The 14,947-nt window shown below is 48.8% G+C and overlaps 1 protein-coding gene across 3 annotated transcripts in view; it reads right to left on the bottom strand.

Annotated features, from left to right (window-relative positions):
- Window positions 1-14,947, bottom strand: part of LOC141264775 (unconventional myosin-Ig-like) — a 443,459-nt gene that overhangs the window by 156,775 nt on the left and 271,737 nt on the right. For all 3 annotated transcript variants that reach the window (XM_073677080.1, XM_073677078.1, XM_073677079.1), the window contains 2 exons: window positions 10,964-11,108; window positions 10,282-10,386 (listed from right to left, as the gene is read on the bottom strand). In XM_073677080.1, the coding sequence (XP_073533181.1) occupies window positions 10,282-10,386; window positions 10,964-11,108 (250 nt within the window). The remainder of the gene's footprint in view (window positions 1-10,281; window positions 10,387-10,963; window positions 11,109-14,947) is intronic.

Raw genomic sequence — 14,947 nt, 5'->3', positions numbered from 1 at the left:
ACACTGCATGTAATAGTAATGGAGTGTGTATACACTGCATGTAATAGTAATGGAGTGTGCGCTCCACAGCTGTATATACACTGCATGTAATAGTAATGGAGTGTGCGCTCCACAGCTGTATATACACTGCATGTAATAGTAATGGAGTGTGCGCTCCACAGCTGTATATACACTGCATGTAATAGTAATGGAGTGTGCGCTCCACAGCTGTATATACACTGCACGTAATAGTAATGGAGTGTGCTCTCCACAGCTGTATATACACTGCATGTAATAGTAATGGAGTGTGCGCTCCACAGCTGTATATACACCGCATGTAATAGTAATGGAGTGTGCGCTCCACAGCTGTATATACACTGCATGTAATAGTAATGGAGTGTGCTCCCACAGCTGTATATACACTGCATGTAATAGTAATGGAGTGTGCTCTCCACAGCTGTATATACACTGCATGTAATAGTAATGGAGTGTGCGCTCCACAGCTGTATATACACTGCATGTAATAGTAATGGAGTGTGCGCTCCACAGCTGTATATACACTGCATGTAATAGTAATGGAGTGTGCGCTCCACAGCTGTATATACACCGCATGTAATAGTAATGGAGTGTGCGCTCCACAGCTGTATATACACTGCATGTAATAGTAATGGAGTGTGCGCTCCACAGCTGCATATACACCGCACGTAATAGTAATGGAGTGTGCGCTCCACAGCTGTATATACACTGCATGTAATAGTAATGGAATGTGCGCTCCACAGCTGTATATACACCGCACGTAATAGTAATGGAGTGTGCGCTCCACAGCTGTATATACACTGCATGTAATAGTAATGGAGTGTGCGCTCCACAGCTGTATATACACTGCACGTAATAGTAATGGAGTGTGCGCTCCACAGCTGTATATACACCGCATGTAATAGTAATGGAGTGTGCGCTCCACAGCTGTATATACACTGCATGTATTAGTAATGGAGTGTGCGCTCACAGCTGTATATACACTGCATGTAATAGTAATGAGTGTGCGCTCCACAGCTGCATATACACCGCACGTAATAGTAATGGAGTGTGCGCTCCACAGCTGTATATACACTGCATGTAATAGTAATGGAGTGTGCGCTCCACAGCTGTATATACACTGCATGTAATAGTAATGGAGTGTGCGCTCCACAGCTGTATATACACTGCATGTAATAGTAATGGAGTGTGCGCTCCACAGCTGCATATACACCGCACGTAATAGTAATGGAGTGTGCGCTCCACAGCTGCATATACACCGCACGTAATAGTAATGGAGTGTGCGCTCCACAGCTGTATATACACTGCATGTAATAGTAATGGAGTGTGCGCTCCACAGCTGTATATACACTGCATGTAATAGTAATGGAGTGTGCGCTCCACAGCTGTATATACACCGCATGTAATAGTAATGGAGTGTGCGCTCCACAGCTGTATATACACTGCATGTAATAGTAATGGAGTGTGCTCTCCACAGTGTATATACACTGCACGTAATAGTAATGGAGTGTGCGCTCCACAGCTGTATATACACCGCATGTATTAGTAATGGAGTGTGCGCTCCACAGCTGTATATACACCGCACGTAATAGTAATGGAGTGTGCGCTCCACAGCTGTATATACACCGCACGTAATAGTAATGGAGTGTGCGCTCCACAGCTGTATATACACCGCACGTAATAGTAATGGAGTGTGCGCTCCACAGCTGTATATACACCGCATGTATAGTAATGGAGTGTGCGCTCCACAGCTGTATATACACTGCATGTAATAGTAATGGAGTGTGCGCTCCACAGCTGTATATACACTGCATGTAATAGTAATGAGTGTGCGCTCCACAGCTGCATATACACCGCATGTATTAGTAATGGAGTGTGCGCTCCACAGCTGTATATACACCGCACGTAATAGTAATGGAGTGTGCGCTCCACAGCTGTATATACACTGCATGTAATAGTAATGGAGTGTGCGCTCCACAGCTGTATATACACTGCATGTAATAGTAATGGAGTGTGCGCTCCACAGACTGTATATACACCGCATGTAATAGTAATGGAGTGTGCGCTCCACAGCTGTATATACACTGCATGTATTAGTAATGGAGTGTGCGCTCACAGCTGTATATACACTGCAGGTAATAGTAATGGAGTGTGTGCTCCACAGCTGTATATACACCGCACGTAATAGTAATGGAGTGTGCGCTCCACAGCTGTATATACACCGCACGTAATAGTAATGGAGTGTGCGCTCCACAGCTGTATATACACCGCACGTAATAGTAATGGAGTGTGCGCTCCACAGCTGTATATACACTGCATGTAATAGTAATGGAGTGTGCGCTCCACAGCTGTATATACACTGCATGTAATAGTAATGGAGTGTGCGCTCCACAGCTGTATATACACCGCACGTAATAGTAATGGAGTGTGCGCTCCACAGCTGTATATACACCGCACGTAATAGTAATGGAGTGTGCGCTCCACAGCTGTATATACACCGCACGTAATAGTAATGGAGTGTGCGCTCCACAGCTGTATATACACCGCATGTAATAGTAATGGAGTGTGCGCTCCACAGCTGTATATACACCGCACGTAATAGTAATGGAGTGTGCGCTCCACAGCTGCATATACACTGCATGTAATAGTAATGGAGTGTGCGCTCCACAGCTGTATATACACTGCATGTAATAGTAATGGAGTGTGCGCTCCACAGCTGTATATACACTGCATGTAATAGTAATGGAGTGTGCTCTCCACAGCTGTATATACACTGCATGTAATAGTAATGGAGTGTGCGCTCCACAGCTGTATATACACTGCATGTATAGTAATGGAGTGTGCGCTCCACAGCTGTATATACACGCATGTAATAGTAATGGAGTGTGCTCTCCACAGCTGTATATACACTGCATGTAATAGTAATGGAGTGTGCGCTCCACAGCTGTATATACACTGCATGTAATAGTAATGGAGTGTGCGCTCCACAGCTGTATATACACTGCATGTATAGTAATGGAGTGTGCGCTCCACAGCTGTATATACACCGCATGTAATAGTAATGGAGTGTGCGCTCCACAGCTGTATATACACTGCATGTAATAGTAATGGAGTGTGCGCTCCACAGCTGTATATACACCGCATGTAATAGTAATGGAGTGTGCGCTCCACAGCTGTATATACACTGCATGTAATAGTAATGGACTGTGCGCTCCACAGCTGCATATACACCGCATGTAATAGTAATGGACTGTGCGCTCCACAGCTGCATATACACTGCATGTAATAGTAATGGAGTGTGTGCTCCCACAGCTGCATATACACCGCACGTAATAGTAATGGAGTGTGCGCTCCACAGCTGTATATACACCGCATGTAATAGTAATGGAGTGTGCGCTCCACAGCTGTATATACACTGCAGGTAATAGTAATGGAGTGTGCGCTCCACAGCTGTATATCACTGCACGTAATAGTAATGGAGTGTGCGCTCCACAGCTGTATATACACCGCACGTAATAGTAATGGAGTGTGCGCTCCACAGCTGCATATACACCGCATGTATTAGTAATGGAGTGTGCGCTCCACAGCTGTATATACACCTGCACGTAATAGTAATGGAGTGTGCGCCCACAGCTGTATATACACCGCACGTAATAGTAATGGAGTGTGCGCTCCACAGCTGTATATACACTGCATGTAATAGTAATGGAGTGTGCGCTCCACAGCTGTATAAACACTGCACGTAATAGTAATGGAGTGTGCGCTCCACAGCTGTATATACACTGCATGTAATAGTAATGGAGTGTGCGCTCCACAGCTGTATATACACCGCACGTAATAGTAATGGACTGTGCGCTCCACAGCTGCATATACACTGCATGTAATAGTAATGGAGTGTGCGCTCCACAGCTGTATATACACCGCACGTAATAGTAATGGAGTGTGCGCTCCACAGCTGTATATACACTGCATGTAATAGTAATGGAGTGTGCTCTCCACAGCTGTATATACACCGCACGTAATAGTAATGGAGTGTGCGCTCCACAGCTGTATATACACCGCACGTAATAGTAATGGAGTGTGCGCTCCCACAGCTGTATATACACTGCATGTAATAGTAATGGAGTGTGCGCTCCACAGCTGTATATACACTGCATGTAATAGTAATGGAGTGTGCGCTCCACAGCTGCATATACACGCACGTAATAGTAATGGAGTGTGCGCTCCACAGCTGTATATACACCGCATGTAATAGTAATGGAGTGTGCGCTCCACAGCTGTATATACACTGCATGTAATAGTAATGGAGTGTTGCGCTCCACAGCTGCATATACACCGCACGTAATAGTAATGGAGTGTGCGCTCCACAGCTGTATATACACTGCATGTAATAGTAATGGAGTGTGCGCTCCACAGCTGTATATACACTGCATGTAATAGTAATGGAGTGTGCGCTCCACAGCTGTATATACACCGCACGTAATAGTAATGGAGTGTGCGCTCCACAGCTGTATATACACGCACGTATAGTAATGGAGTGTGCGCTCCACAGCTGTATATACACTGCACGTAATAGTAATGGAGTGTGCGCTCCACAGCTGTATATACACTGCATGTAATAGTAATGGAGTGTGCGCTCCACAGCTGTATATACACTGCATGTAATAAGTAATGGAGTGTGCGCTCCACAGCTGCATATACACTGCATGTAATAGTAATGGAGTGTGCGCTCCACAGCTGTATATACACCGCACGTAATAGTAATGGAGTGTGCGCTCCACAGCTGCATATACACTGCATGTAATAGTAATGGAGTGTGCGCTCCACAGCTGCATATACACTGCATGTAATAGTAATGGAGTGTGCGCTCCACAGCTGTATATACACCGCACGTAATAGTAATGGAGTGTGCGCTCCACAGCTGCATATACACTGCATGTAATAGTAATGGAGTGTGCGCTCCACAGCTGTATATACACCGCAGTAATAGTAATGGAGTGTGCGCTCCACAGCTGCATATACACTGCATGTAATAGTAATGGAGTGTGCGCTCCACAGCTGTATATACACCGCACGTAATAGTAATGGAGTGTGCGCTCCACAGCTGCATATACACCGCATGTATTAGTAATGGAGTGTGCGCTCCACAGCTGTATATACACTGCACGTAATAGTAATGGAGTGTGCGCTCCACAGCTGTATATACACCGCACGTAATAGTAATGGAGTGTGCGCTCCACAGCTGTATATACACCGCACGTAATAGTAATGAGTGTGCGCTCCACATGTATATACACTGCATGTAATAGTAATGGAGTGTGCGCTCCACAGCTGTATATACACTGCATGTAATAGTAATGGAGTGTGCGCTCCACAGCTGTATATACACCGCACGTAATAGTAATGGAGTGTGCGCTCCACAGCTGTATATACACCGCACGTAATAGTAATGGAGTGTGCGCTCCACAGCTGTATATACACTGCACGTAATAGTAATGGAGTGTGCGCTCCACAGCTGTATATACACTGCATGTAATAGTAATGGAGTGTGCGCTCACAGCTGCATATACACTGCATGTAATAGTAATGGAGTGTGCGCTCCACAGCTGTATATACACTGCATGTAATAGTAATGGAGTGTGCGCTCCACAGCTGCATATACACTGCATGTAATAGTAATGGAGTGTGCGCTCCACAGCTGCATATACACTGCATGTAATAGTAATGGAGTGTGCGCTCCACAGCTGTATATACACTGCATGTAATAGTAATGGAGTGTGCGCTCCACAGCTGCATATACACTGCATGTAATAGTAATGGAGTGTGCGCTCCACAGCTGTATATACACTGCATGTAATAGTAATGGAGTGTGCTCTCCACAGCTGCATATACACTGCATGTAATAGTAATGGAGTGTGCTCTCCACAGCTGTATATACACTGCATGTAATAGTAATGGAGTGTGCTCTCCACAGCTGTATATACACCGCACGTAATAGTAATGGAGTGTGCGCTCCACAGCTGTATACACACTGCATGTATAGTAATGGAGTGTGCTCTGCTCTCCACAGCTGCATATACACTGCATGTAATAGTAATGGAGTGTGCTCTCCACAGCTGTATATACACTGCATGTAATAGTAATGGAGTGTGCGCTCCACAGCTGTATATACACTGCATGTAATAGTAATGGAGTGTGCGCTCCACAGCTGTATATACACTGCATGTAATAGTAATGGAGTGTGCTCTCCACAGCTGCATATACACTGCATGTAATAGTAATGGAGTGTGCGCTCCACAGCTGTATATACACTGCATGTAATAGTAATGGAGTGTGCGCTCCACAGCTGTATATACACTGCATGTAATAGTAATGGAGTGTGCTCTCCACAGCTGCATATACACTGCATGTAATAGTAATGGAGTGTGCGCTCCACAGCTGTATATACACTGCATGTAATAGTAATGGAGTGTGCGCTCCACAGCTGTATACACACTGCATGTAATAGTAATGGAGTGTGCTCTCCACAGCTGCATATACACTGCATGTAATAGTAATGGAGTGTGCGCTCCACAGCTGTATATACACTGCATGTAATAGTAATGGAGTGTGCGCTCCACAGCTGTATATACACTGCATGTAATAGTAATGGAGTGTGCGCTCCACAGCTGTATATACACTGCATGTAATAGTAATGGAGTGTGCGCTCCACAGCTGTATACACACTGCATGTAATAGTAATGGAGTGTGCTCTCCACAGCTGCATATACACTGCATGTAATAGTAATGGAGTGTGCGCTCCACAGCTGTATATACACTGCATGTAATAGTAATGGAGTGTGCTCTCCACAGCTGCATATACACTGCATGTAATAGTAATGGAGTGTGCGCTCCACAGCTGTATATACACTGCATGTAATAGTAATGGAGTGTGCGCTCCACAGCTGTATATACACTGCATGTAATAGTAATGGAGTGTGCGCTCCACAGCTGTATATACACCGCATGTAATAGTAATGGAGTGTGCGCTCCACAGCTGTATATACACTGCATGTAATAGTAATGGAGTGTGCGCTCCACAGCTGCATATACACTGCATGTAATAGTAATGGAGTGTGCGCTCCACAGCTGTATATACACTGCATGTAATAGTAATGGACTGTGCGCTCCACAGCTGTATATACACTGCATGTAATAGTAATGGAGTGTGCGCTCCACAGCTGTATATACACTGCATGTAATAGTAATGGAGTGTGCGCTCCACAGCTGTATATACACTGCATGTAATAGTAATGGAGTGTGCGCTCCACAGCTGCTTGCTCTGCCATGTGTATATAGATCGCCTGGTCTCAGGGATTTAGCCGTACGGACGTTCAGCACCATGGACAGTGACGTGAATTTCACCAGTATAACACACCGGCCCCAATTCATCATTTGCAGCGTTTTTTTGTAAGTCACTTTTCCTTTATGGCTTGTGGTTTTCGCTGACGTTTTTGCACCAAACTCATCAAAGTGGCGCAGACGATTCCTACATTTTGCGCAAAGCTCTAAATTGTCTTTTTTTTCTACCAGTTTTGCAATTTTTTTTAGCTCATAAAGTTCCTCGATTTGCAAAATGTCTCAAAAAAATGCAGCTTTTTCTAAAACATCTGGAGAAGCCACAAGGGCATAAAAAGCAGAAAACTAAACCACAAAAGGCAACTTGGAAAAAAACGCAAATAGTTGTAGGAATTAGTTGTAAATCAAAGTGTCACTAATTGAGAATTATTCACGCCAAAAACTGGCAGAGATACCATGGTGATTCGGCCCTTAGCGCTTTCAGACACTTTTTAAGTTTTCTTTCTTTTCTAAAAGTCTCTTGGTATTTTTCATTGACAACGTTGGTTATCCACAGATTTTGGATTTTTAGATCCAATCCAATGCTCTCAGGATTCTCTGTGCGTCTTTTGGCTGCTTTGCATAATTACCCTGCGAGCTCAACGTCCTTGTAAAGACCATTAACACTGGTACAATATTAAAAGGCCCATATCTCTGGAACTGTACAGCAGAATCTGCAGGAGTCCAGCAAGAATAAAATAAAAGCAAAAACTGACAGCTCCTCTTTAACATCCGTGTCTGATAAGGGGTTAAAGGGGTTGTCCGGTCCAATCTGTGTGACTGCAGACTTATCAATCCCACCAGCACACGCACCGTACGCTGCGAGGAGTCACCGATTTCTCAGCCGGGGCTGGAGGGTATGTATGCGTTATAATATATACATACTCCTGGCCAGAGCCCGTCCAGTGGGCGCAGACTCGCTCCATACACTTATATAAAGCTAGGCCGCGCCCCGACTTTTGACATGGTCGTGAGTATGTATAACGCATACATACCCTCCATCCCGGCTCAGAAACCTGCGAATCCCCGCAGCATACAGTGCCTGCGCTGGGGGGATGTGTAACTATGTGTGACTGCAGACATATCGATTTGGACCGGACAACCTTTTTAATGAGAGCTCCATATATCTGTATCCACTAAGATACCCCTAGTGGTGGCTGTATACATCTGTATGTAGTGAGCTCCCTCTAGTGGTGGCTGTATAAATCTGTATGTAGTGAGCTCCCTCTAGTGGTGGCTGTATAAATCTGTATATAGTGAGCTCCCCCTAGTGGTGGCTGTATAAATCTGTATGTAGTGAGCTCCCCCTAGTGGTGGCTGTATAAATCTGTATGTAGTGAGCTCCCTGTAGTGGTGACTGTATAAATCTGTATGTAGTGAGCTCCCTCTAGTGATGGCTGTATAAATCTGTATGTAGTGAGCTCCCTCTAGTGGTGGCTGTATAAATCTGTATGTAGTGAGCTCCCTCTAGTGGTGGCTGTATAAATCTGTATATAGTGAGCTCCCCCTAGTGGTGGCTGTATAAATCTGTATGTAGTGAGCTCCCCCTAGTGGTGGCTGTATAAATCTGTATGTAGTGAGCTCCCTGTAGTGGTGACTGTATAAATCTGTATGTAGTGAGCTCCCTCTAGTGATGGCTGTATAAATCTGTATGTAGTGAGCTCCCTCTAGTGGTGACTGTATAAATCTGTATGTAGTGAGCTCCCCCTAGTGGCAGCTGTATGAATCTGTATGCAGTGAGCTCCCCCTAGTGATGACTGTATAAATCTGTATGTAGTGAGCTCCCTCTAGTGGTGGCTGTATAAATCTGTATGTAGTGAGCTCCCTCTAGTGGTGACTGTATAAATCTGTATGTAGTGAGCTCCCTCTAGTGGTGGCTGTATATAGTGAGCACCCTCTAGTGGTGGCTGCATATAGTGAGCTCCCTCTAGTGGTGGCTGTATATAGTGAGCTCCCTCTAGTGGTGGCTGTATATAGTGAGCTCCCTCTAGTGGTGGCTGTATATAGTGAGCTCCCTCTATTGGTGACTGTATATAGTGAGCTCCCTCTAGTGGTGGCTGTATATAGTAAGCTCCCTCTAATGGTGGCTGTATATAGTGAGCTCCCTCTAGTGGTGGCTGTATATAGTGAGCTCCCTCTAGTGGTGGCTGTATATAGTGATCTCCCTCTAGTGGTGGCTGTATAAATCTGTATATAGTGAGCTCCCTCTAGTGGTGGCTGTATAAATCTGTATATAGTGAGCTCCCTCTAGTGGTGGCTGTATAAATCTGTATATAGTGAGCTCCCTCTAGTGGTGGCTGTATAAATCTGTATATAGTGAGCTCCCTCTAGTGGTGGCTGTATAAATCTGTATGTAGTGAGCTCCCTCTAGTGGTGGCTGTATAAATCTGTATGTAGTGAGCTCCCTCTAGTGGTGGCTGTATAAATCTGTATGTAGTGAGCTCCCTCTAGTGGTGGCTGTATAAATCTGTATGTAGTGAGCTCCCTCTAGTGGTGGCTGTATAAATCTGTATGTAGTGAGCTCCCTCTAGTGGTGGCTGTATAAATCTGTATATAGTGAGCTCCCTCTAGTGGTGGCTGTATAAATCTGTATATAGTGAGCTCCCTCTAGTGGTGGCTGTATAAATCTGTATGTAGTGAGCTCCCTCTAGTGGTGGCTGTATAAATCTGTATATAGTGAGCTCCCTCTAGTGGTGGCTGTATAAAGCTGTGTCCTGTAATAATGATATAATGTCTCATTCCATTCTGCCTAAAGCTGAATTGATTTTGAACTGAATTTATTTGATGATTTGAAGCTGATTTAGATTTTCCAGATAAATAATATTCATAGGAAACATTTCCTTTTAGACCTGGAGCCATCACGGGAAGGAGATGGACATCAGCACTCACCTTCCGGATGAAGCAGGAGAAGATGATGGAGCTGTCGCCATCTTTTTTCCTCAGAGCTTGAAGTGATTTCTGGAATTGAGCGATTCCGCTTGGATTCTCTGCTTCCTGCATGACACCAGAGAGAGGATGAGAAAATAGCTCAGCCCTGGAGTTCACTACACTGAGGGGAGGTGGTAATCTGGAGCAATGGCCCAATGCATAAAATATAGGGGGCGACGGGGTGGCAATAACAAGCGCTCCCATCTGTTACTCGTCCATTATATCCCTCCCTGTTATCTTGGGGTGTTATAGGGGAAGAATTGTCCATGCCCCCCCTCTTCCTGCCGCAGCAGTGATAGATCCCAGAGGGGGGCAGTAGTGCTCATCCCCTTCATGTTCAGACTGTGCAGCTCCCCAACAGCCCAGTGTATATAGGAGGATGTCAGCACTATATGTGTCGTGGCATGCCGCCTATGATATTCGGGCACACGTGGCTCTTCCCATAGTTACCATATGCTGTGATATGGGCACCCTCCATTGCACTCAGTGGAGCGCAGCCCCCGTTCTGCCAGGGGTAGGACCCCACGGAGCGCGGCCCCTGTTCTGCCAGGGGTAGGACCCCACGGTGCAGATATCTGGATGGGAATTTTCGGCTTTCCAGCTTCATGACCCTGAGGTTTATGAATATACCCTGCACACTCACACAGCCCAGATAGCTCTGCTTCCATGCGCGGTGATAGCCAACGTCTTGGCGCTGATCCTGCAGCGCTTCCATGGCACAGACCTTACACCTGATCTGCAGCATTTCGGAGGGTGGGATATTTTTCACAATCTTCCTGGCTCTCCATCTGCAGAACAGGAGATGGATTACACCTCAACACTGAGCTGACCATAATAAAGTGAGGTCCGCTGCGCTACATTGTACTGTCCATACTGTGCACACTCTACATCTCCGACCGTGCAGCAGAGCGCGCTCCATACCCACAGGAGGTGCACTCTACATGTCCGACAGTGCAGCAGAGCGCGCTCCATACCCACAGGAGGTGCACTCTACATCTCCGACAGTGCAGCAGAGCGCGCTCCATACCCACAGGAGGTGCACTCTACATCTCCGACAGTGCAGCAGAGCGCGATCCATACCCACAGGAGGTGCACTCTACATCTCCAACCGTGCAGCAGAGCATGCTTCATACCCACAGGAGGTGCACTCTACATCTCTGACTGTGCAGCAGAGCACGCTCCATACCCACAGGAGGTGCACTCTACATCTCCGACCGTGCAGCAGAGCGCGCTCCATACCCACAGGAGGTGCACTCTACATCTCCAACCGTGCAGCAGAGCATGCTTCATACCCACAAGAGGTGCACTCTACATCTCCGACAGTGCAGAAGAGCGCGCTCCATACCCACAGGAGGTGCACTCTACATCTCCGACCGTGCAGCAGAGCATGCTTCATACCCACAGGAGGTGCACTCTACATCTCTGACTGTGCAGCAGAGCGCGCTCCATACCCACAGGAGGTGCACTCTACATCTCCGACCGTGCAGCAGAGCGCGCTCCATACCCACAAGAGGTGCACTCTACATCTCCAACCGTGCAGCAGAGCATGCTTCATACCCACAGGAGGTGCACTCTACATCTCCAACCGTGCAGCAGAGCATGCTTCATACCCACAGGAGGTGCACTCTACATCTCCAACCGTGCAGCAGAGCATGCTTCATACCCACAGGAGGTGCACTCTACATCTCTGACTGTGCAGCAGAGCGCGCTCCATACCCACAGGAGGTGCACTCTACATCTCCGACCGTGCAGCAGAGCGCGCTCCATACCCACAGGAGGTGCACTCTACATCTCCGACCGTGCAGCAGAGCGCGCTCCATACCCACAGGAGGTGCACTCTACATCTCCAACCGTGCAGCAGAGCATGCTTCATACCCACAAGAGGTGCACTCTACATCTCCGACAGTGCAGAAGAGCGCGCTCCATACCCACAGGAGGTGCACTCTACATCTCCGACCGTGCAGCAGAGCATGCTTCATACCCACAGGAGGTGCACTCTACATCTCTGACTGTGCAGCAGAGCGCGCTCCATACCCACAGGAGGTGCACTCTACATCTCCGACCGTGCAGCAGAGCGCGCTCCATACCCACAGGAGGTGCACTCTACATCTCCGACCGTGCAGCAGAGCGCGCTCCATACCCACAGGAGGTGCACTCTACATCTCCAACCGTGCAGCAGAGCATGCTTCATACCCACAGGAGGTGTACTCTACATCTCTGACTGTGCAGCAGAGCGCGCTCCATACCCACAGGAGGTGCACTCTACATCTCCGACCGTGCAGCAGAGCGCGCTCCATACCCACAGGAGGTGCACTCTACATCTCCGACCGTGCAGCAGAGCGCGCTCCATACCCACAGGAGGTGCACTCTACATCTCCGACCGTGCAGCAGAGCATGCTTCATACCCACAGGAGGTGCACTCTACATCTCTGACTGTGCAGCAGAGCGCGCTCCATACCCACAGGAGGTGCACTCTACATCTCCAACCGTGCAGCAGAGCATGCTTCATACCCACAGGAGGTGCACTCTACATCTCTGACTGTGCAGCAGAGCGCGCTCCATACCCACAGGAGGTGCACTCTACATCTCCGACCTTGCAGCAGAGCGCGCTCCATACCCACAGGAGGTGCACTCTACATCTCCGACCGTGCAGCAGAGCGCGCTCCATACCCACAGGAGGTGCACTCTACATCTCCGACCTTGCAGCAGAGCGCGCTCCATACCCACAGGAGGTGCACTCTACATCTCCGACCGTGCAGCAGAGCGCGCTCCATACCCACAGGAGGTGCACTCTACATCTCCGACCGTGCAGCAGAGCGCGCTCCATACCCACAGGAGGTGCACTCTACATCTCCGACCGTGCAGCAGAGCATGCTTCATACCCACAGGAGGTGCACTCTACATCTCTGACTGTGCAGCAGAGCGCGCTCCATACCCACAGGAGGTGCACTCTACATCTCCGATCGTGCAGCAGAGCGCGCTCCATACCCACAGGAGGTGCACTCTACATCCCCAACCGTGCAGCAGAGCGCGCTCCATAACCACAGGAGGTGCACTCTACATCTCCAACCGTGCAGCAGAGCATGCTTCATACCCACAGGAGGTGCACTCTACATCTCCGACCGTGCAGCAGAGCGCGCTCCATACCCACAGGAGGTGCACTCTACACCTCCAACCGTGCAGCAGAGAGCGTTCCATAACCACAGGAGGTGCACTCTACATCTCCAACCGTGCAGCAGAGCGCGCTCCATAACCACAGGAGGGGCACTCTACATCTCCGACCGTGCAGCAGAGCGTGCTCCATAACCACAGGAGGTGCACTCTACATCTCCGACCGTGCAGCAGAGCGCGCTCCATAACCACAGGAGGTGCACTCTACATCTCCGACCGTGCAGCAGAGCGCGCTCCATACCCACAGGAGGTGCACTCTACATCTCCGACCGTGCAGCAGAGCGCGCTCCATACCCACAGGAGGTGCACTCTACATCTCCGACCATGCAGCAGAGCGCGCTCCATACCCACAGGAGGTGCACTCTACATCTCCGACAGTGCAGAAGAGCGCGCTCCATACCCACAGGAGATGCACTCTACATCTCCGACCGTGCAGCAGAGCGTGCTCCATACCCACAGGAGGTGCACTCTACATCTCCGACCATGCAGCAGAGCGCGCTCCATACCCACAGGAGGTGCACTTTACATCTCCGACCATGCAGCAGAGCGCGCTCCATACCCACAGGAGGTGCACCCTACATCTCTGACCGTGCAGCAGAGCGCGCTCCATACCCACAGGAGGTGCACTCTACATTTCCGACCGTGCAGCAGAGCGCGCTCCATACCCACAGGAAGTGCACTCTACATCTCCGACCGTGCAGCAGAGCATGCTCCATACCCACAGGAGGTGCACTCTACATTTCCGACCGTGCAGCAGAGCGCGCTCCATACCCACAGGAAGTGCACTCTACATCTCCGACCGTGCAGCAGAGCATGCTCCATACCCACAGGAAGTGCACTCTACATCTCCGACCGTGCAGCAGAGCGCGCTCCATACCCACAGGAGGTGCACTCTACATTTCCGACCGTGCAGCAGAGCGCGCTCCATACCCACAGGAAGTGCACTCTACATCTCCGACCGTGCAGCAGAGCATGCTCCATACCCACAGGAGGTGCACTCTACATTTCCGACCGTGCAGCAGAGCGCGCTCCATACCCACAGGAAGTGCACTCTACATCTCCGACCGTGCAGCAGAGCATGCTCCATACCCACAGGAGGTGCACTCTACATTTCCGACCGTGCAGCAGAGCGCGCTCCATACCCACAGGAAGTGCACTCTACATCTCCGACCGTGCAGCAGAGCATGCTCCATACCCACAGGAGGTGCACTCTACATTTCTGACCGTGCAGCAGAGCGCGCTCCATACCCACAGGAGATGCACTCTACATCTCCGACCGTGCAGCTGAGCGCGCTCCATACCCACAGGAGATGCACTCTACATCTCCGACCGTGCAGCTGAGCGTGCTCCATACCCACAGGAGGTGCACTTTACATCTCCGATCGTGCAGCAGAGCGCGCTCCATACCCACAGGAGGTGCACTCTACATCTACGACTGTGCAGCAGAGCGCACTCC

Source organism: Phyllobates terribilis, unplaced genomic scaffold (assembly GCF_046119375.1).
Source record: "Phyllobates terribilis strain yellow unplaced genomic scaffold, ASM4611937v1 Scaffold_4__5_contigs__length_816908805, whole genome shotgun sequence".
Taxonomy (NCBI): Eukaryota; Metazoa; Chordata; class Amphibia; order Anura; family Dendrobatidae; genus Phyllobates; species Phyllobates terribilis.
The sequence above is the reverse complement of the archived record's forward strand: the minus strand, read 5'-3'. Positions and strand labels throughout refer to the sequence as shown.